The sequence below is a fragment of the Sceloporus occidentalis genome, unplaced genomic scaffold (assembly GCF_023333645.1).
Source record: "Sceloporus occidentalis isolate IW3139 unplaced genomic scaffold, rSceOcc1.0.p SCAF_91, whole genome shotgun sequence".
Taxonomy (NCBI): domain Eukaryota; kingdom Metazoa; phylum Chordata; class Lepidosauria; order Squamata; family Phrynosomatidae; genus Sceloporus; species Sceloporus occidentalis.
The window spans coordinates 1,060,400-1,074,888 of NW_028317071.1; the positions used below are offsets into that span (position 1 = coordinate 1,060,400).

The window sequence follows — 14,489 nt, forward strand, 5'->3', positions numbered from 1 at the left end:
ATGACCATCATTCTGGTCAATATCTCCTGCCAGTTGATGTCGAATATCTTCGCCGTACTGCTTCAGACCCTTCCAGAGCGAGGCTTCGCTCACCACGGCACCGGCCCATTGAGTTGGAAACCGAAGATCCATCCAGACGCCGCTCCCGTAGCAGGGACCCTTCTCCTGCCAGCCGCAGAGGCAGTCCTGCCAGCCGCAGGGGCAGTAGATCACCTTCAGGATCCCGCTCCCGCTCCGCGTCCCCTTACCTCCAGTTGGACGCCGATCAGCCTCTCTCCTTTGGCGAACCGGACGCACCTTCCCCGACGGATGACGTCCGTTCCTTTTCGGACAGGATAATTAGGATGGCTGATGCCCTTAAATTAGAGGTTGCCCACTCTGAAGAAGCGGAGCGGAGAATCCATGGTTGTGCCCCAGCGCCTCCCTCCCTGGCATTTTTACCCTCGTTGGAGAAGATCGCTAGAAGGTCTTGGGACACTCCCGCTACTATTGCCTCCACATCTAGGAAGATCGAAAATCTATATAGAGTCACACCATCTGGACCCACTTGGCTATTTAACCATCCGAAGCCGAATTCAGCTATCATAGAGGGTTCTCAAACCTCCTTCTCTGCTCGGCCCTCATCTTCCTCTATAGATAAAGAAAGCAGGAAGATAGATGGTTTGGATAAAAAAAATTTATGTTTCTGCTGCGTTGGACATTAAAATAGCTAATTACGCAGCACGTATGGGAGCATATGTCCAGCTCTTAATGGAAAAGATGGACCCTGTTATTGCCGAGCTCCCTGATGACAAGAAGAGGCTTATGGCCACCATCAGAAACGAAGTCCACCAGGTAGGAGGCCAGCAAATCATTTCAGCGCGCCACTCCACAGACTGTGCTTCAAAAATCCTTTCCAGATCGGTGGCCCTGCGCAGATACGCCTGGCTACATTCCTCGGATCTGAACCCCCAGGCCAAATCCACCATCGAAGATATGCCGTTTGACAATTCCGGCTTATTCAATAAAGAAACTGATGAGAAGTTAAGCTTCAAATACAGAATGAAAACCGCCGCCAAAAAGCATGGCATGTCAGCTCCTCCATCTAGACCAGCTCGACAGAGATACACTGGCCAGCGCTCTTGGTTCCATCATGGTCAACAGCGTTACAACCAGCCGGACCGTCAGTTTCAGTCTCAGGACACCCCTCAACAGGGCAGGCCATCAAGATCCCCTTCTTCTCATCAGGACCGACGTCAACCATCTCAGGGCCGCTACCAGCAGGGCTATAAAAAGAAGGATACCAGAGGCAAGAAACGCTTTTGAAGCTCCCCAGTGCATTTCATCACCACTGTAAACAGCCTATGGCCTTTCTTTAACACCTGGGCCTCTATTACTTCAGACTCTTGGGCCCTTAACATCGTTCGATGGGGTTATGCCCTTGAGTTCTCTGAGCTCCCTACCACCGGAGCCGTCATTTCTACTACCCCCTCGGACACCCTTCTCGACGAAGTGCGCTCCCTTTTAGATAAAGGAGCTATCGAGCCTGTACATCCATCACGGGCTCGATCATGCTTTTTCTCTAAGTACTTTATAGTCCCTAAAAAACCTGACGGCCTTAGACCCCTCTTGGACTTACGTGCCTTAAATTCCTTCATAGTATACAAACGTTTCAGGATGGTAACTCTCGCTTCTATTCTGCCACTCTTGCAGAAAGACTCCTGGTTCACCACCTTGGACCTGAAAGACGCCTACTTCCACATTGGCATTCGAGAAGATCACCGCAGATTCCTCGCCTTCACCGTAGGTCAGGACTTTTTTCAATACAAGGTCCTTCCATTCGGTCTCTCGTCAGCTCCAAGAGTCTTCACGAAGTGTATGGCCCCTGTAGTCGCATACCTCCGTCAGAGGGGAATTGCAGTCTTCCCATATCTGGACGACTGGCTGTTCACTGCACCGTCAAGGCAATCCCTGCAGCACCAGATGGACTTTGCACAAAGCCTGTTACGGTCATTGGGAATTTGCATCAACCTGGAAAAGTCACATCTAACTCCATCCAGGCGGATCGATTTCATAGGCACGCTGCTGGACTCACAAGCTGCCAAGGCTTACCTCCCACCGTCCAGATTCCTGACTCTATCTCGGGCCATACGGGCCTGCCTCCATTCCAGACATCTACCAGCCCGTGTGGTACAAGTCGCAATGGGACATTTGGCTTCAACAACCTTTGTAACGCCATGGGCAAGACTACGTCTGAGACCAGTACAATCTTGGTTCCTTTCCGTCTTCGATCCCGTAAAGGACCGACCCGACAAGACGCTCACCATTCCAAGGAAAGTCCAAGCCTCGTTACGTTGGTGGCTCCAGCCAGACAACGTCTGTTCAGGCATGCCCTTTGCCCCACCTCAACCAGACATAACTCTGACAACAGATGCGTCTCTTCAAGGTTGGGGAGCCCATGCATTGGGACTCACAGTCAAAAACAAATGGTCCCACGAAGACTCAAACCTCCACATCAATGCGTTGGAAATGTTAGCAGTGGAAAAAGCTCTCAGAGCATTCCAAAGCCTGCTCTCCAACAAAGTTGTCCTCCTCCTGACAGACAACACCACGACCATGTACTACCTCAACAAGCAGGGGGGTACGAGGTCGAAGACTCTTTTGGACATCACACTCAGAATATGGGACTGGTGCATACAACACAGAATACTGCTTCAGTGTGTCCACCTCCCAGGAGACGAAAACGAGCTGGCAGACCAGCTAAGCAGATCCCGGTCAACATGCCACGAGTGGATGTTACACCCAGAAGTAACTGCCACTCTCTTTCAACGGTGGGGCACCCCGATAGTGGATCTGTTCGCCTCACCCAACAAAGCTCAACTACAAACCTATTGCTCACGGATTCTTGCAGCTGGTTCCCTGGGGAACGCCTTCCAATTTCAATGGACAAACGGTCTCCTGTACCTGTTTCCCCCCTTCCCGCTAATCACCAGGGTATTAGCAAAGATGTGGATGGATTCCACGAATGCCATTCTGATCACTCCATGGTGGCCCAGACAACCTTGGTTCGCCCCTTTGTTGCAACAAGCCCAAGAGCATCTCCGACTGGGCCACAGACCAGACTTGCTCTCGCTTCACGGCGGACAAGTTCACCACCCCGAGATGGAATCCCTCCAATTGGTGGCATGGAGGATTCGATCCTGAGATCACTACCATCCAGAGTGCGAGACATTATCAAAGCAGCACAAAGACTGTCTACGCAGAGGTCTTATGCCTATAAATGGAACAAGTTCCTTACCTTCCTACGAACCAGTGATGTTTCACCGTCTAACGTTTCCATCCCGGTAGTCCTGGACTTTCTTATGACATTGAATACTGCAGGCCTCTCTTTGAGTTCCATAAAGTCTTATTTGTCTGCTATCTCATCACATTACTTATTGCAAGACAAACCGTTCCTGTTTAGGGACCCACTCATAAAAAGGTTCCTCAGAGGACTCAACAACTTACATCCACCAGTTGCAGATCCTTCTCCACAATGGAGCCTGGATACCGTTTTGGCAATTCTGATGTCCAAACCATTTGAACCCTTAGCTACCACAGATCTGAGACTCCTGACATGGAAAACGGCCTTCCTGGTAGCGATCACGTCAGCCCCTCGGGCTGGTGAACTGTGTGCACTCAGAATGGACCAGCCCTTCCTACGTTTTCACAAAGACAAGGTCGTTCTCCGGACGGACATTTCATTCTTACCAAAGGTGGTGTCTGCTTTCCATGTTAACCAGGACATTGTTTTGCCAACCTTAGCCCCTAGCCCGACCACGGACTCAGAGCGCCAGCTTCACTCCCTGGATGTTCGCAGGGCACTGGCGTTCTATCTAGACAGAACTGCTGCCACCAGACAGTCGGAGAGACTTTTTGTATGCTACTCCGAGGCCAGGAGGGGACTGCTGGTTTCACCGCAGAGGTTTTCCAAGTGGGTTGCCAGTACCATTCACCTCTGCTATGAACTGGCAAAGAAGCCCCTACCAGGATGGGTTAGAGCCCATGTAACTAGGGCGGTAGCAGCATCCTCGGCCTTTTTAGCTGGGATCCCGCTCGAGGATGTGTGTAAGGCTGCTGTTTGGTCACAACCAATGACATTCATTAAACGCTATAGGCTGGACGCCAGGGCCAGGCAAGATGCAGCCTTTGGGAGGGCAGTGTTACTTTCTGCCATACATTGAGTATTTACACTGTAAATAAATAACACAGTTGTTTGGTTTACATACTTTATTCTCTGTTTGATTTTTCATGATTGACACTCCCTCCTCCTCTGACTATAGCTTGCTAGTCTAACCCATTCGTGTGATTCGCAGAGACCACGAAGAAGAAGGACAGGTTGCTCACCTGTAACTGTGTTTCTTCGAGTGGTCATCTGCGAATTCACACAAACCCACCCATCCATCCCCTCAGTGTCTGCTCATTTGATAACGCTTGCTGCTGCGCTGTCTGTGGCTCATTCGGAACTGAAGGAGAGCGGGCCGGTAGGGGTCTTATATACGGATGGGCGGGGCTACCGCCAAAAAGTTGCAAGAGGCTGCAGAAAGTTACATGACTTTCTGCCTGGAGATTCTAGAAGTTTCCGAGTTTGCTGCGCATGCGCAGAAATAACCCATTTGTGTGAATTCGCAGATGACCACTCGAAGAAACACAGTTACAGGTGAGCAACCTGTCCTTTCTGGGGCTGAGAGTGTGGCTCAGCCAGTGGGCTTCGTGGCCAAGGTGGGACTCGAACGCGGACCCCAGAGTCGCGGCCCAACATTCAAACCACTGGGCCACGCTGGCTCCTGTTCAGACTACCTCAAACTGGCCAATTGATGATTACAAAAACACATTTTTGGCTTTGGAGGTGGTTCTCTTTTGGCCGTCTTACGGGGAGAGGAGGGCGGCGCTGCCCTCAGTGTTGCTCTTGACATGCTCAGAAGCACTACCTTCCCAGCGGGTAGTAGTAGTAGTCAGGTAGCCGGCGGATACTGGTGCTGCACCCACACTGGAGAAATAACCCGGTTTGGCACCAGTTTGAATTTTTTCTGACTCAAGGCTATGGAATTCTGCGAGCTGAGGTTTGTTGTGGGGCCGCAACAAACTCCAACTCCCAGAATTCCATAGACCTGAGCCGGATTATTGCTGCAATGTGCATGCAGCTTAAAAAGCGCTGTCCCTTGCGAAGACCAGGGGGCGGGGCTTCTGCGTGCGCAGGCAGACCGGAAGTAAGGCTGATTGGGAGTCCCTCTCAGTTTCCGTAGTTCGAGCCTTGGCTTCCGGCAGTCCTCCGGAAGTGACGCGTCCGTCGCCAGGCGGAACGGGGAGCTGCCAGAGCAGTGCCGGCACAAGAGATGGCGCTCTCGCTGCCGCCGCCCGCAGGGCTCCCGCCTCCTCCTCCTCCCGCGCCGCCGCCCTCGGCCTTTCCTCCCGCTCCGCCCTCTCTCCCTCCTGCTCCTCGTCCCGGCGGCCCTTCGCCGCCCCCTTCGGCCGGGCTGGGGCTGCGGGTGCCGGCGCTGTGCCTGGCCTGGTACGGGCTGAGCGCGGGCGGGAACGTGGTGAACAAGGTGCTGCTGGGCGGCTTCCCTCGGCCGGTGACGGTCTCGCTGTGCCACGTGCTGGGGCTGGTGGCCCTGCTGCCGCCGCTGCTCCGCGCCTGGCGCGTCCCGCCGGCCTCCCCGGCCCAGCTCCCGCCCACCGCCTACCCGCGCCTCATCCTCCCGCTCGCCTTCGGGAAGTACCTGGCCTCCGTCTCGGCCCATGTCTCCCTCTGGAGGGTCCCCGTCTCCTACGCCCACACCGGTAAGCCAGGCAGGGGACCGCAGTGCAACTTGGATTAATGCCTTCTCTCTAGGGAATCTCTAGGTCCTCCCGGGCAACTCTGTGGTAACCTTTAACTAAAACTTGCCCTGGAGGACCTAGAGGTTCCTAGAGAGGACACTCTACTAGGCCTTTGCAGCTCCTCCAGCGCAGTTCTATGGCCAGTGTCTCTTGGATGTTGACCAGACTTGCGCTGGAGGACCTAGAGGTTCCTAGAGAGGTGTCCTCTCAGGTAAAAACGTGGTGTTTTTGTTATTTGTGGTTTTTCCATATTTGGGGGAGTCTTGTGCCCTAACCCCAGCGAATATGGAGGGACAAGTGTGCTTGATCTCGACAGGGGAAGACTCCCCCTGGGAGTGTGCTTGAGTCTCCTCCTTTGACGGCTTTTAAACAGAAGCTGGGGGGTTATCTGTCAAGGGTGCTTTGATTGTAAGTTTCAGCGTGGCCGAAGGGTGTTTGGAACAAGCATCTTTTGTTCTTTCCAAAGATTGTACAGTTTTTATGGCCCCACTATCAATCAGATTGTTCTGTGGCTTCAAGCATTGGCTGATGGTTCTTTGCCTTCCTGTACCTTGGGCCAGCAATGAAATAGGGGGGAGCAAGCTTGTTTTCTGCTGCTCCAGAGACTAGGACCCAATGGAGCAATGGATGCAAGCTGCAGGGAAAGAGATTCCAGCTCAAGATTAGGAGGAACTTCCTGGGAGTAAGGGCTGTTTGTCAGAGGAAGACATTCCTTCCTTGGAGATTTTGGTGGAGTCTCCTTCCTTGGAGGCCTTTAAACAGAGGCTGGAGGGCCATCTCTCAATGGGGATGCTTTGACAGAGAGTTCCTGCATGGCAGAATAAAGGGGTTGGACTGGATCAGGGCCCTTGCAGTCTCTTCCAACTCTCTGATTCTAGTCATGAGAATGTTGTATAAAGTATATCAGAGCACCTTTTTTCAGAATTGAAGGGACCCATAGGTCTGTTGAATTTCTTCCCAAAGGTGAAAGAAAGACTGCAGTCTTCCTCCCACCCTTTACCTCCAATTAGTCAGAATTGAGTTTATTTCTATCATTGTTTGACAAGATAGGTACTGCCACTGGCATTGTTGCTTTGGCTCAGGTGAAGCAGTACCTGGGACTACTGCTGAGGTTGTACAACAACCACCATAATTTTATCTATGTGGATGAAAGGAGGACTGTCCCTGATGAAGGGACCTCTTTTTCTCTTTCAAGTTGGGGAACAAAACCTAATGCTTTCCCCTTATTATTCATCTCTACCAATACTGGATCCAATGATTCTTCAAAGAGTTTGTTACCAATCAGCTTATCAAGTTTGGCTTAGAGTAGGCATCCACATGCCAGTGGGTATTTATTTATTTATTTAAAACTGCCTCCTGACTAATATAGAGGCTGCCTAGGTTGTCTCTTCCAACTCTATGACTCTATACAAATGAGCACTAAAATTAAAATCGTCCAAGCCATTATTTTCTTCATCAGTAAAAGAGGTGCCGTACCTGAAATTTCTCTGGAAGCCAAGATGACAAAATTGAGGCTGCTGTACTTTGATCACATCATGAGAAGATAGTCATTAGAAAAGGCAATAATGCTAGGAAAGATGGCGGGAAGTGGTAAGAGAGGGAGACCCCCATGTCAGATGGTTAGACTCAATGAGGGAGATCATAGACCTGATCCACAAGACCTGAGCAGAGCAGTGGAGGACAAGGAGTCGTGGACGTGTCTCATTAACAAGGGACACTGTGAGTTGAGGATTAATTAATTAATTTGTTTTATTTATATACCGCTATTCCAAAGATCATAGCGGTGAACAGCAAGTAAGCTAATTAGAAGTAAGCTAATTTGCCCCCAACAGTCTGGGTACTCATTTTAGCGACCTCGGAAGGATGCAAGCCTGAGTCGAGCTTGGGCCCTTTTGCTGGTCTTGAGCTCGCAACCTTGTGGTTTTGAGTGAATGGCTGCAGTACAGGCATTTAACCACTGCGCCACCAGGACACAACAGTGGTATTTCTTGTGTTACTTGTGCTACTCATTTTTCTATTGAGTTACAGTTCCTTCCTGGGAAAGGGGATCTGTCTTCTAAAAAGTAGGGAAATTGACTATTTATTTTTAAAATCCTCTTTAATACCACTCCCACCATGATGACAGAAAGGAATGAGTGAGTGCTACTGGCTCCATGCTAACCATGTTTCAGGTTAGGTTTTTGTCAAAAGGAAACATCCTTGCACCTTCATTTAACCAAGTAAGGCCTTCTGTTACATTACTTGTTTTCTCTTTTTTTAATTGTGTGAATAATTTTTATTTTGCCATAATAAACATTCATACAACCAACAAAACAACAATTTATATATTTATATCATTCATCTTCTTCTTCCTCTTTTCTTATTACTTCCATCTTCTTTCTTCATCCTCTATCCCTATCTTCCCTACTTTTTCTTCCTCATCCTTCACCTTCCTTCCTATTAACCTGTTACCCATTCTTTCCAGATCTCTACCTCTTCACCTCCTTCTCATCTACTCTCCATCCCTTCTCATCATTCCACTCTGCTTGCCTCTGCTCTCTACCCTCTACACATTTATTCCTGTTACATTACTTGTAACACAATCTTTCTTAGCTCTGGGTCAGACAAGAATGCTGGAGGAAACTTACAGGGCCCTCCTTTCCCCTTGACCTGCCTTGCAAGGTTCCTGTGAAGATAAAAAATGGAGTACATAGCCATCTACAGCTCTCAAGCTCCCTGTTGGACTTCCCTTGCATGTTAATGATCCCCCGTGTTCCCCAAGGTTCTTCTTTCTCTTGGGGAGAAGCACTCAAGGCAGGTCCATCTTAGAGGGTCTCTGAAATAAAGCCGAGAGGAAAGGGGTGGGGGAAGGAGGCCTGCATTGCCTTCAGTTAAGGCTCTGTGTCAGACAGGCAGGGAGGAATTGTTCTGAGCAAAGGCTGGGGTCTTTTGCAGAGGCGTATGATAGCCACTCTCACTCGGCTGCACAGGTCTCCTTTAATCCTTCAACTGTGTTTCTCTTTCCAGTGAAGGCAACTATGCCAATCTGGGTGGTTCTGCTGTCCAGAATCATCATGAAGGAAAAGCAGACGACTAAGGTAAGAAGCACAAGAGAAGGAGGGGATTTGGTTTCTCTTGCCCATGTCCATGCTGTTCCTGCCAGATGGGCTGCATGAAAGGAGCCCCCTTGATTTAGGAATGGTGGGGTTGAGAGGCTTAGGTGTTTATGAGGCGTAGGCAGACCTTCTGTCCTCCCTTGGACCTGGGAAGCTGCCCACTATGAGTCCTGCTTTCCCTCTCCTGTCTCAGGTGTATTTGTCCCTTGTCCCCATCATTGGCGGAGTCCTGCTGGCGACAGTCACAGAGCTTTCCTTCGACACCTGGGGGCTTGTCAGTGCTCTGGCGGCAACACTTTGCTTCTCACTCCAAAATATCTTCTCTAAGAAGGTGCGTGCAGATGGGTGGCTCCAGCTACCCACTCCTACCATGTGCTTGAAGGAGTATTTCTCCTTGGGTTTATGACAGATGTCCAGGCCAAGGTTTTGAAGTTTGGTCTTTGCTCTCCTAAATTTGCTACTGCCCATTCAGCTAAGCCAAGGTTCAGTGTAGAAACAAAGTGGGATCCTGAGTCATTTGAGCAGGATGGTGGTGGGGACTATATTGAAAGCACTGAGGAGAAAGGAGTGAAACAGAGAAGGAAAGAAGAAAAAAGAGAGCCAGATTCTTAATTCTTACTATTTAATTTATAGCCTATAATTCTCCTAACATGATATTAAGAAATTAGAGGTTGCCTCTTTCCTTCCTTCTTACTCCTGTCCATTAGAGACCGCGGATCCCATCAGATCTTGGAAACTAAGCAGTGTTGGACCTGGTTTGTCTTTAGATGGGAGATCGCCAAGGACTATCAGGTGCTGTAGGTGATATTTTAGAGGGTGGAACTGGCAAAACCACCTCTGAAGTTTTCTTGCCTAAGAAAATCCTGTGAAATTCATCATGGGATCACCATAAGCTGACCGGCAATACATTATCCCAACATTGGACTGAAGGTGGTGGCTCATAACAACTATTTAGACAAACCATTGACTGAAAAACTGATGATTCTACAGGCTTAAAAGCACTTAAATGAACTTTTCTAACTATAGACTTATCAGTTCTGTAGAGGAGTTATTTTTGTCATTCCAAGATACTTTGCATGACTCATGTGGGTTCATCTGCCCCATTCTGCCCGTTTTCTCCAGGCTCCATAGAGAAGTATTTGTCATTTGAGACTGAGGCTCTGGCTGGCCTTTAGACTAGTGGGAAGGAAGCAAGAGCAGAAGCAAAGAAATGGCTCCTTGGAGATGCAGCTCTTTCTGAAGCCTCCTTTCTTTCAGGTCTTGAGAGATTCCCGCATCCACCATCTCCGGCTCTTGAACATCCTTGGCTTCCATGCCATCTTCTTTATGATCCCAACCTGGGTCCTGGTGGATCTCTCTTCCTTCCTTGTAGAGAACGACTTGGTAGGTCTAGGAGAAGCTCTGTTGTGGGAGGGGGTGCTTCTGATCTCCAGCTTCCCAAAATTGGGGGACCAGGCCTCCTTGTCAGCATTAGGGGAGTAAGAAGGAGTGGGAACTGGGATGGTGGCAGGCAGGGAGGACAACTGAGGAGAGGTGAAGACGGTCTTTCAAAATGCAGGAAGAAAAGCAACCTTGTTTCTTTCTGAGGATGTTTTTAAAAATGTGTCCCTGCTACTATTAATTATTGGGAGCATGAGATCCAAGTGTATGTTTATGAATAATAAATGATGTACTAAAAATACATTAACATAAGCAACCTGTTTAAAACTAGTCCCAAACAATACTGTTTAACCCCCTGAGGTATCTCCCTCTCATGCATGCTATGATTGTTCCCCCAGTGAGGTCAGGGCCCAGCTGTGTAGGATAGGATTCCTTGCCGGGAGGCCCTCATATGAGCTTTGGCTGCTTTCCCTGGTAATAACCCAAAAGGCTTCTTGTAGACTGAATCAGGCCTTGTGTCTGTGTCCATCCATCTACCTGAGTATTGCTAGCAGGCAGCCATGGCTGCTTCCACAGACTCAGTTCTTCCCTAGTCCTGCCTGGAGATGCTTCTGGGGATGAAGAAAAGGAAGCTGCTTAGGGGCTCAGTGGTGGGGGTGGTCACCTCACCCAGTGTTGCCAGCTTTCCCTAGCTGCAGCCATGGCTCTTTCCCAGCCTTCTTTTAGGTGAGATCCTTTTTTCCAGGCCTGCCTGGAGGACCTCTCCTCAAGATCTCCCATCCAAGCACCAACCAGGCTCTCCCCTCCTTCAGTCCCTAAGTTAGGCAAGAAAGCAGACATGCTGCTCCCTCACCACCTGCTTCTTCCCTCAGAATTCAATGGCCCACTGGCCCTGGACCATCCTCCTGCTGGCAATCAGCGGCTTCTGCAACTTTGCCCAGAATGTGATCGCATTTAGCATCCTGAATCTCATCAGTCCGCTGAGTTACTCCGTTGCCAACGCCACCAAAAGGATCACTGTCATCACCGTTTCCCTGATCATGCTTCGTAACCCCGTCACCACCACCAATGTGCTGGGCATGATGACGGCCATCTTGGGAGTCTTCCTGTACAACAAGGTAGGGGGGTTGTGGGGAGAGTTCACTGTTGTCACCTTTGACAGTCAACTCCACTGCTCTTCGTTCCCAGCCCCACCAAGAGACTCAAGAACTTACTAGAGCTGGCCCTGATTAGCTTCTAGAATTAGACGATATTAGGGGTCTTATTGAGGGAGTTAGACTGTTGGGGAACCTTGCTTTGGTCAGTAGCACCTTGTTGGTTTTCCAGTTGTAAATGAATTGGTTGAGGGCAACTTAACCTTCTTCAAACTAGTGCAAGATGCCTCTAGATCAGCGGTTCCCTGATCTAGAGGGGGATGGGATAGGGTTTTTTTTTAGATTTTTAACTGTATCTTGTTTTATGGTTGTAATTCACTTGGATTCCAAGTGATTAAAGGGAGGCTGATAACATGCTAAGGTTGTTGCGGCTGTTTCTCTGCAGACCAAGTATAACGCAAACAAAGAAGCCAAGAAGCAGCTCCTTCCTCTCACAACGGGGGACCTTGTAAGCCTGGAACACCAGCACCAGCAGCGCCGGAGCGCCTTGGAGAAGGCCCAGAATGGCATGGTCTCCTTTAGCCATCACAGTCACCATCACCATGCGGACTTGCAGTACGAAGGCCGGGGTAGCCTCCTGGCAGATCACTTCCCATATGGCCGACAAAACTATTCAACCTCGTACAGCTCCAGCCGCTATGATATCTAATGAGAGGTGTGGACTGCGTTGGCACAGGAGGCCTGCACCCCTCGATGTGTCTTCAGCGACTTCTGGGGAGCAGTGGCAAGCTCTCTGGATGCAATCCAATGGGGGGGGGGGCAGGAGAAGGCTAGTGTGTTCAAGGGGGTCTGTTGGAGGGAAGAGAGAGGAGGGTCTTGCGGGCCAATGGGAGAGGCAGCTGGCAGTGGGGCAGGTTGCATGTGGGGCAGGAGCCCCAAATGCCAGCCCCAGCTGACACACTGGCCAGTGGCCCTGAACCTGTTAGCTTGTCCAAGGCAACAAAATGTGGCCAGTATTTCCTCTTCCTCGCTGCTGCCTCTTCTTCCTCCTCCTTTCCCCTTCTTAAATCAGTCTTTTATAGCCTTACTGCCAGCAAGTGGTAAGGATGCTTTCAAAGGGAAACAAAACAGATATTTCTCTCCTTTTTCTTATGGAGATGAGGAAGAAGATGTAGTTTGTTGTATTCTGGAGCACTTGTGAGCAGGTGTGTGTGTATTTGTGTGTGAATGGGCAGCTGCTTGTCTCTTGCGGTGGTTCATAGCATGGAGAGTGAAGGACAGAGACTGGCTTTTCTCTCCGACTCAGTTCAGGCTGAAGGGAAGAGGTGCTGACCTGCCATTTGTTTTGGGTTTTTTAAAATAATCATGTACCAGTGAGATTTTGCTACAAGTTTGCCGGTGATTCAGACTTGCATATGGAATTTAACTGCTCGCCTTTTCCAGTTTTAATCATGAAGGCTAAGAAACCTTTTTAGTGACTTTTCTGTTGCAAACAATATGGTCCTTTGTAAAAAAACAACAAAAAGAAATCATTTGGAGCATCACTCGCCTCACGTCACAAAGTCCACAAGTCATATTAATGCCATGAGGGGAACTTTGGGTGTTATTTTTTTTTCCCCACAGAGCATTCACTTGCCGTCTCTTGTTTTTAAAGTGCTGCTCTATATTAATGTCAGAATTGAGGATTAGTGTTTCTGATTTGTGCTCAGTCCTTTCCTTTATCTCTCCTGCTGCTGCATCCCTTTGGCGTAGCCCTCCAGCCTGGCTTCTCTTGGGTTCTGGAACAACTGGCTCTTTCCTCCTGCATTGTTAAATCAATGTTTTTTGTTCACTGTGGAGCTGGTTTGCCCAGATAAGGTCAGAGGCTGGGAGACTGGCAGGTAAACAGCCAGGTCTGGGGAGTGAATGCAGGGGAGAAGGTTAGAGGGCTTAGTTGGCTTGTTTGCTTGATGGGACTTGGCCTCAATAGACTTTGGGGGTGGGGAGGACGTAGGGATGTCTCAGCTCTGCAAGAAGCACAGCAGCATGTTGCAGCTTCCTCATTTGACTTATTTCCTACCTCCCGATCCCTGCAGTCCAGGGGGGCGAGAGATGCCCCGTCTGTGGTCAGCTGCCCCTTGGGGTCCCAGTGCCCTGTTTGGGAGAGGCCTCTTGAGCCCCTTCTCAGGAGACTTACCCAGGGGAGTGGGGCAGGGCTCCCTCCCATCCTGCTGGCTTCCCCCTTCTCTCTCCTCAGTCTCTCTGCCCCTTCTTTCCCCTTCAGGAAATAGAGAAATGGCTGAAAATGATCCATGCCTGTTGAATGCTTTCATTCTCTTAAAACCAAGAATCACACATCAGAACCAACCATCCACAGCTCTACAACAGCTTGGACTGTAAGCGGGTGATGGCCTCCACCAGGCCTATGCTGCTGTAGGAGGAGGAGGAGGAGGAAGGGGACCAGAGGAAGGACTCTGGGAAGAAGCCAGGCCCTTGAAAGCTAACCAACATCTGGTGAGTTGGTAGCCTTTATTTGCCCACAAACACAAAACAGGAGTGTTGCTGATCTCTGTTGGCACAAAGAAGGATGTGGACTGTAGAGCCCATGAGATCAGCACTTGCAGCTCTGCCACTCAGAGGGAGTCAGGATTTGGCCCCCTGGCATTGTGGCCACCTCTGGTGGGTGGCATGCCAGTGGTCTGGATGGGGCGGCCACATGCCAGACAGCTCTGAGACATGGCGCCAAGAGGCTGAAGGAGCTGCGCTGATGTTGGAAGGAATGGTTGGTGCCCATTCTGTCAGGTTGGGGACATTGCCATTTACCAGGGACTCCTGGCCCTCTTCTGTGGCCTGGTCTCTTTCCTTGGTGGCTGCAGAGGAAGGGGCTGCCCAGGGAAGGGGCCAAGTGGGGGGCCACTGTGCACCCCCCAAAAAACACCAGATCCCATTTCATGACCCAAGAAGAGAAAATGACAGTGGGAACCCTTGGGGCCTTCTTTACTCAGGGTCTGTGTTTCTTCTCAAAAGGGATGGGAGGCCCGAGCGGGTGTCTGCTTTGATCACCTCAGGCCAGTTGGATTAGGCAGCCAGGGCGATGGTC

At 50.0% G+C, this 14,489-nt stretch overlaps 1 protein-coding gene across 4 annotated transcripts; it reads left to right on the forward strand.

Annotated features, from left to right (window-relative positions):
* Positions 1 to 5,315: 5,315 nt before the first annotated feature.
* On the forward strand, positions 5,316 to 14,476 carry LOC149284517 (solute carrier family 35 member E1-like). Of its 4 annotated transcripts, XM_089496601.1 has the most exons (7): positions 5,316 to 5,802; positions 8,848 to 8,918; positions 9,130 to 9,267; positions 10,194 to 10,319; positions 11,189 to 11,434; positions 11,856 to 12,125; positions 13,674 to 14,475. In XM_089496601.1, exons 1-6 carry the CDS (start codon positions 5,355 to 5,357, stop codon positions 12,117 to 12,119), a joined length of 1,293 nt encoding a protein of 430 aa, XP_089352727.1. In that variant the 5' UTR covers positions 5,316 to 5,354; the 3' UTR covers positions 12,120 to 12,125; positions 13,674 to 14,475. The 4 variants fall into 4 exon arrangements, with proteins under 4 accessions (XP_089352727.1, XP_089352726.1, XP_089352728.1 ...); XM_089496600.1 differs by having other exon boundaries at positions 11,856 to 14,475; XM_089496602.1 differs by lacking the exon at positions 10,194 to 10,319 and having other exon boundaries at positions 11,856 to 14,476.
* The last annotated feature ends 13 nt before the right edge of the window (positions 14,477 to 14,489 follow it).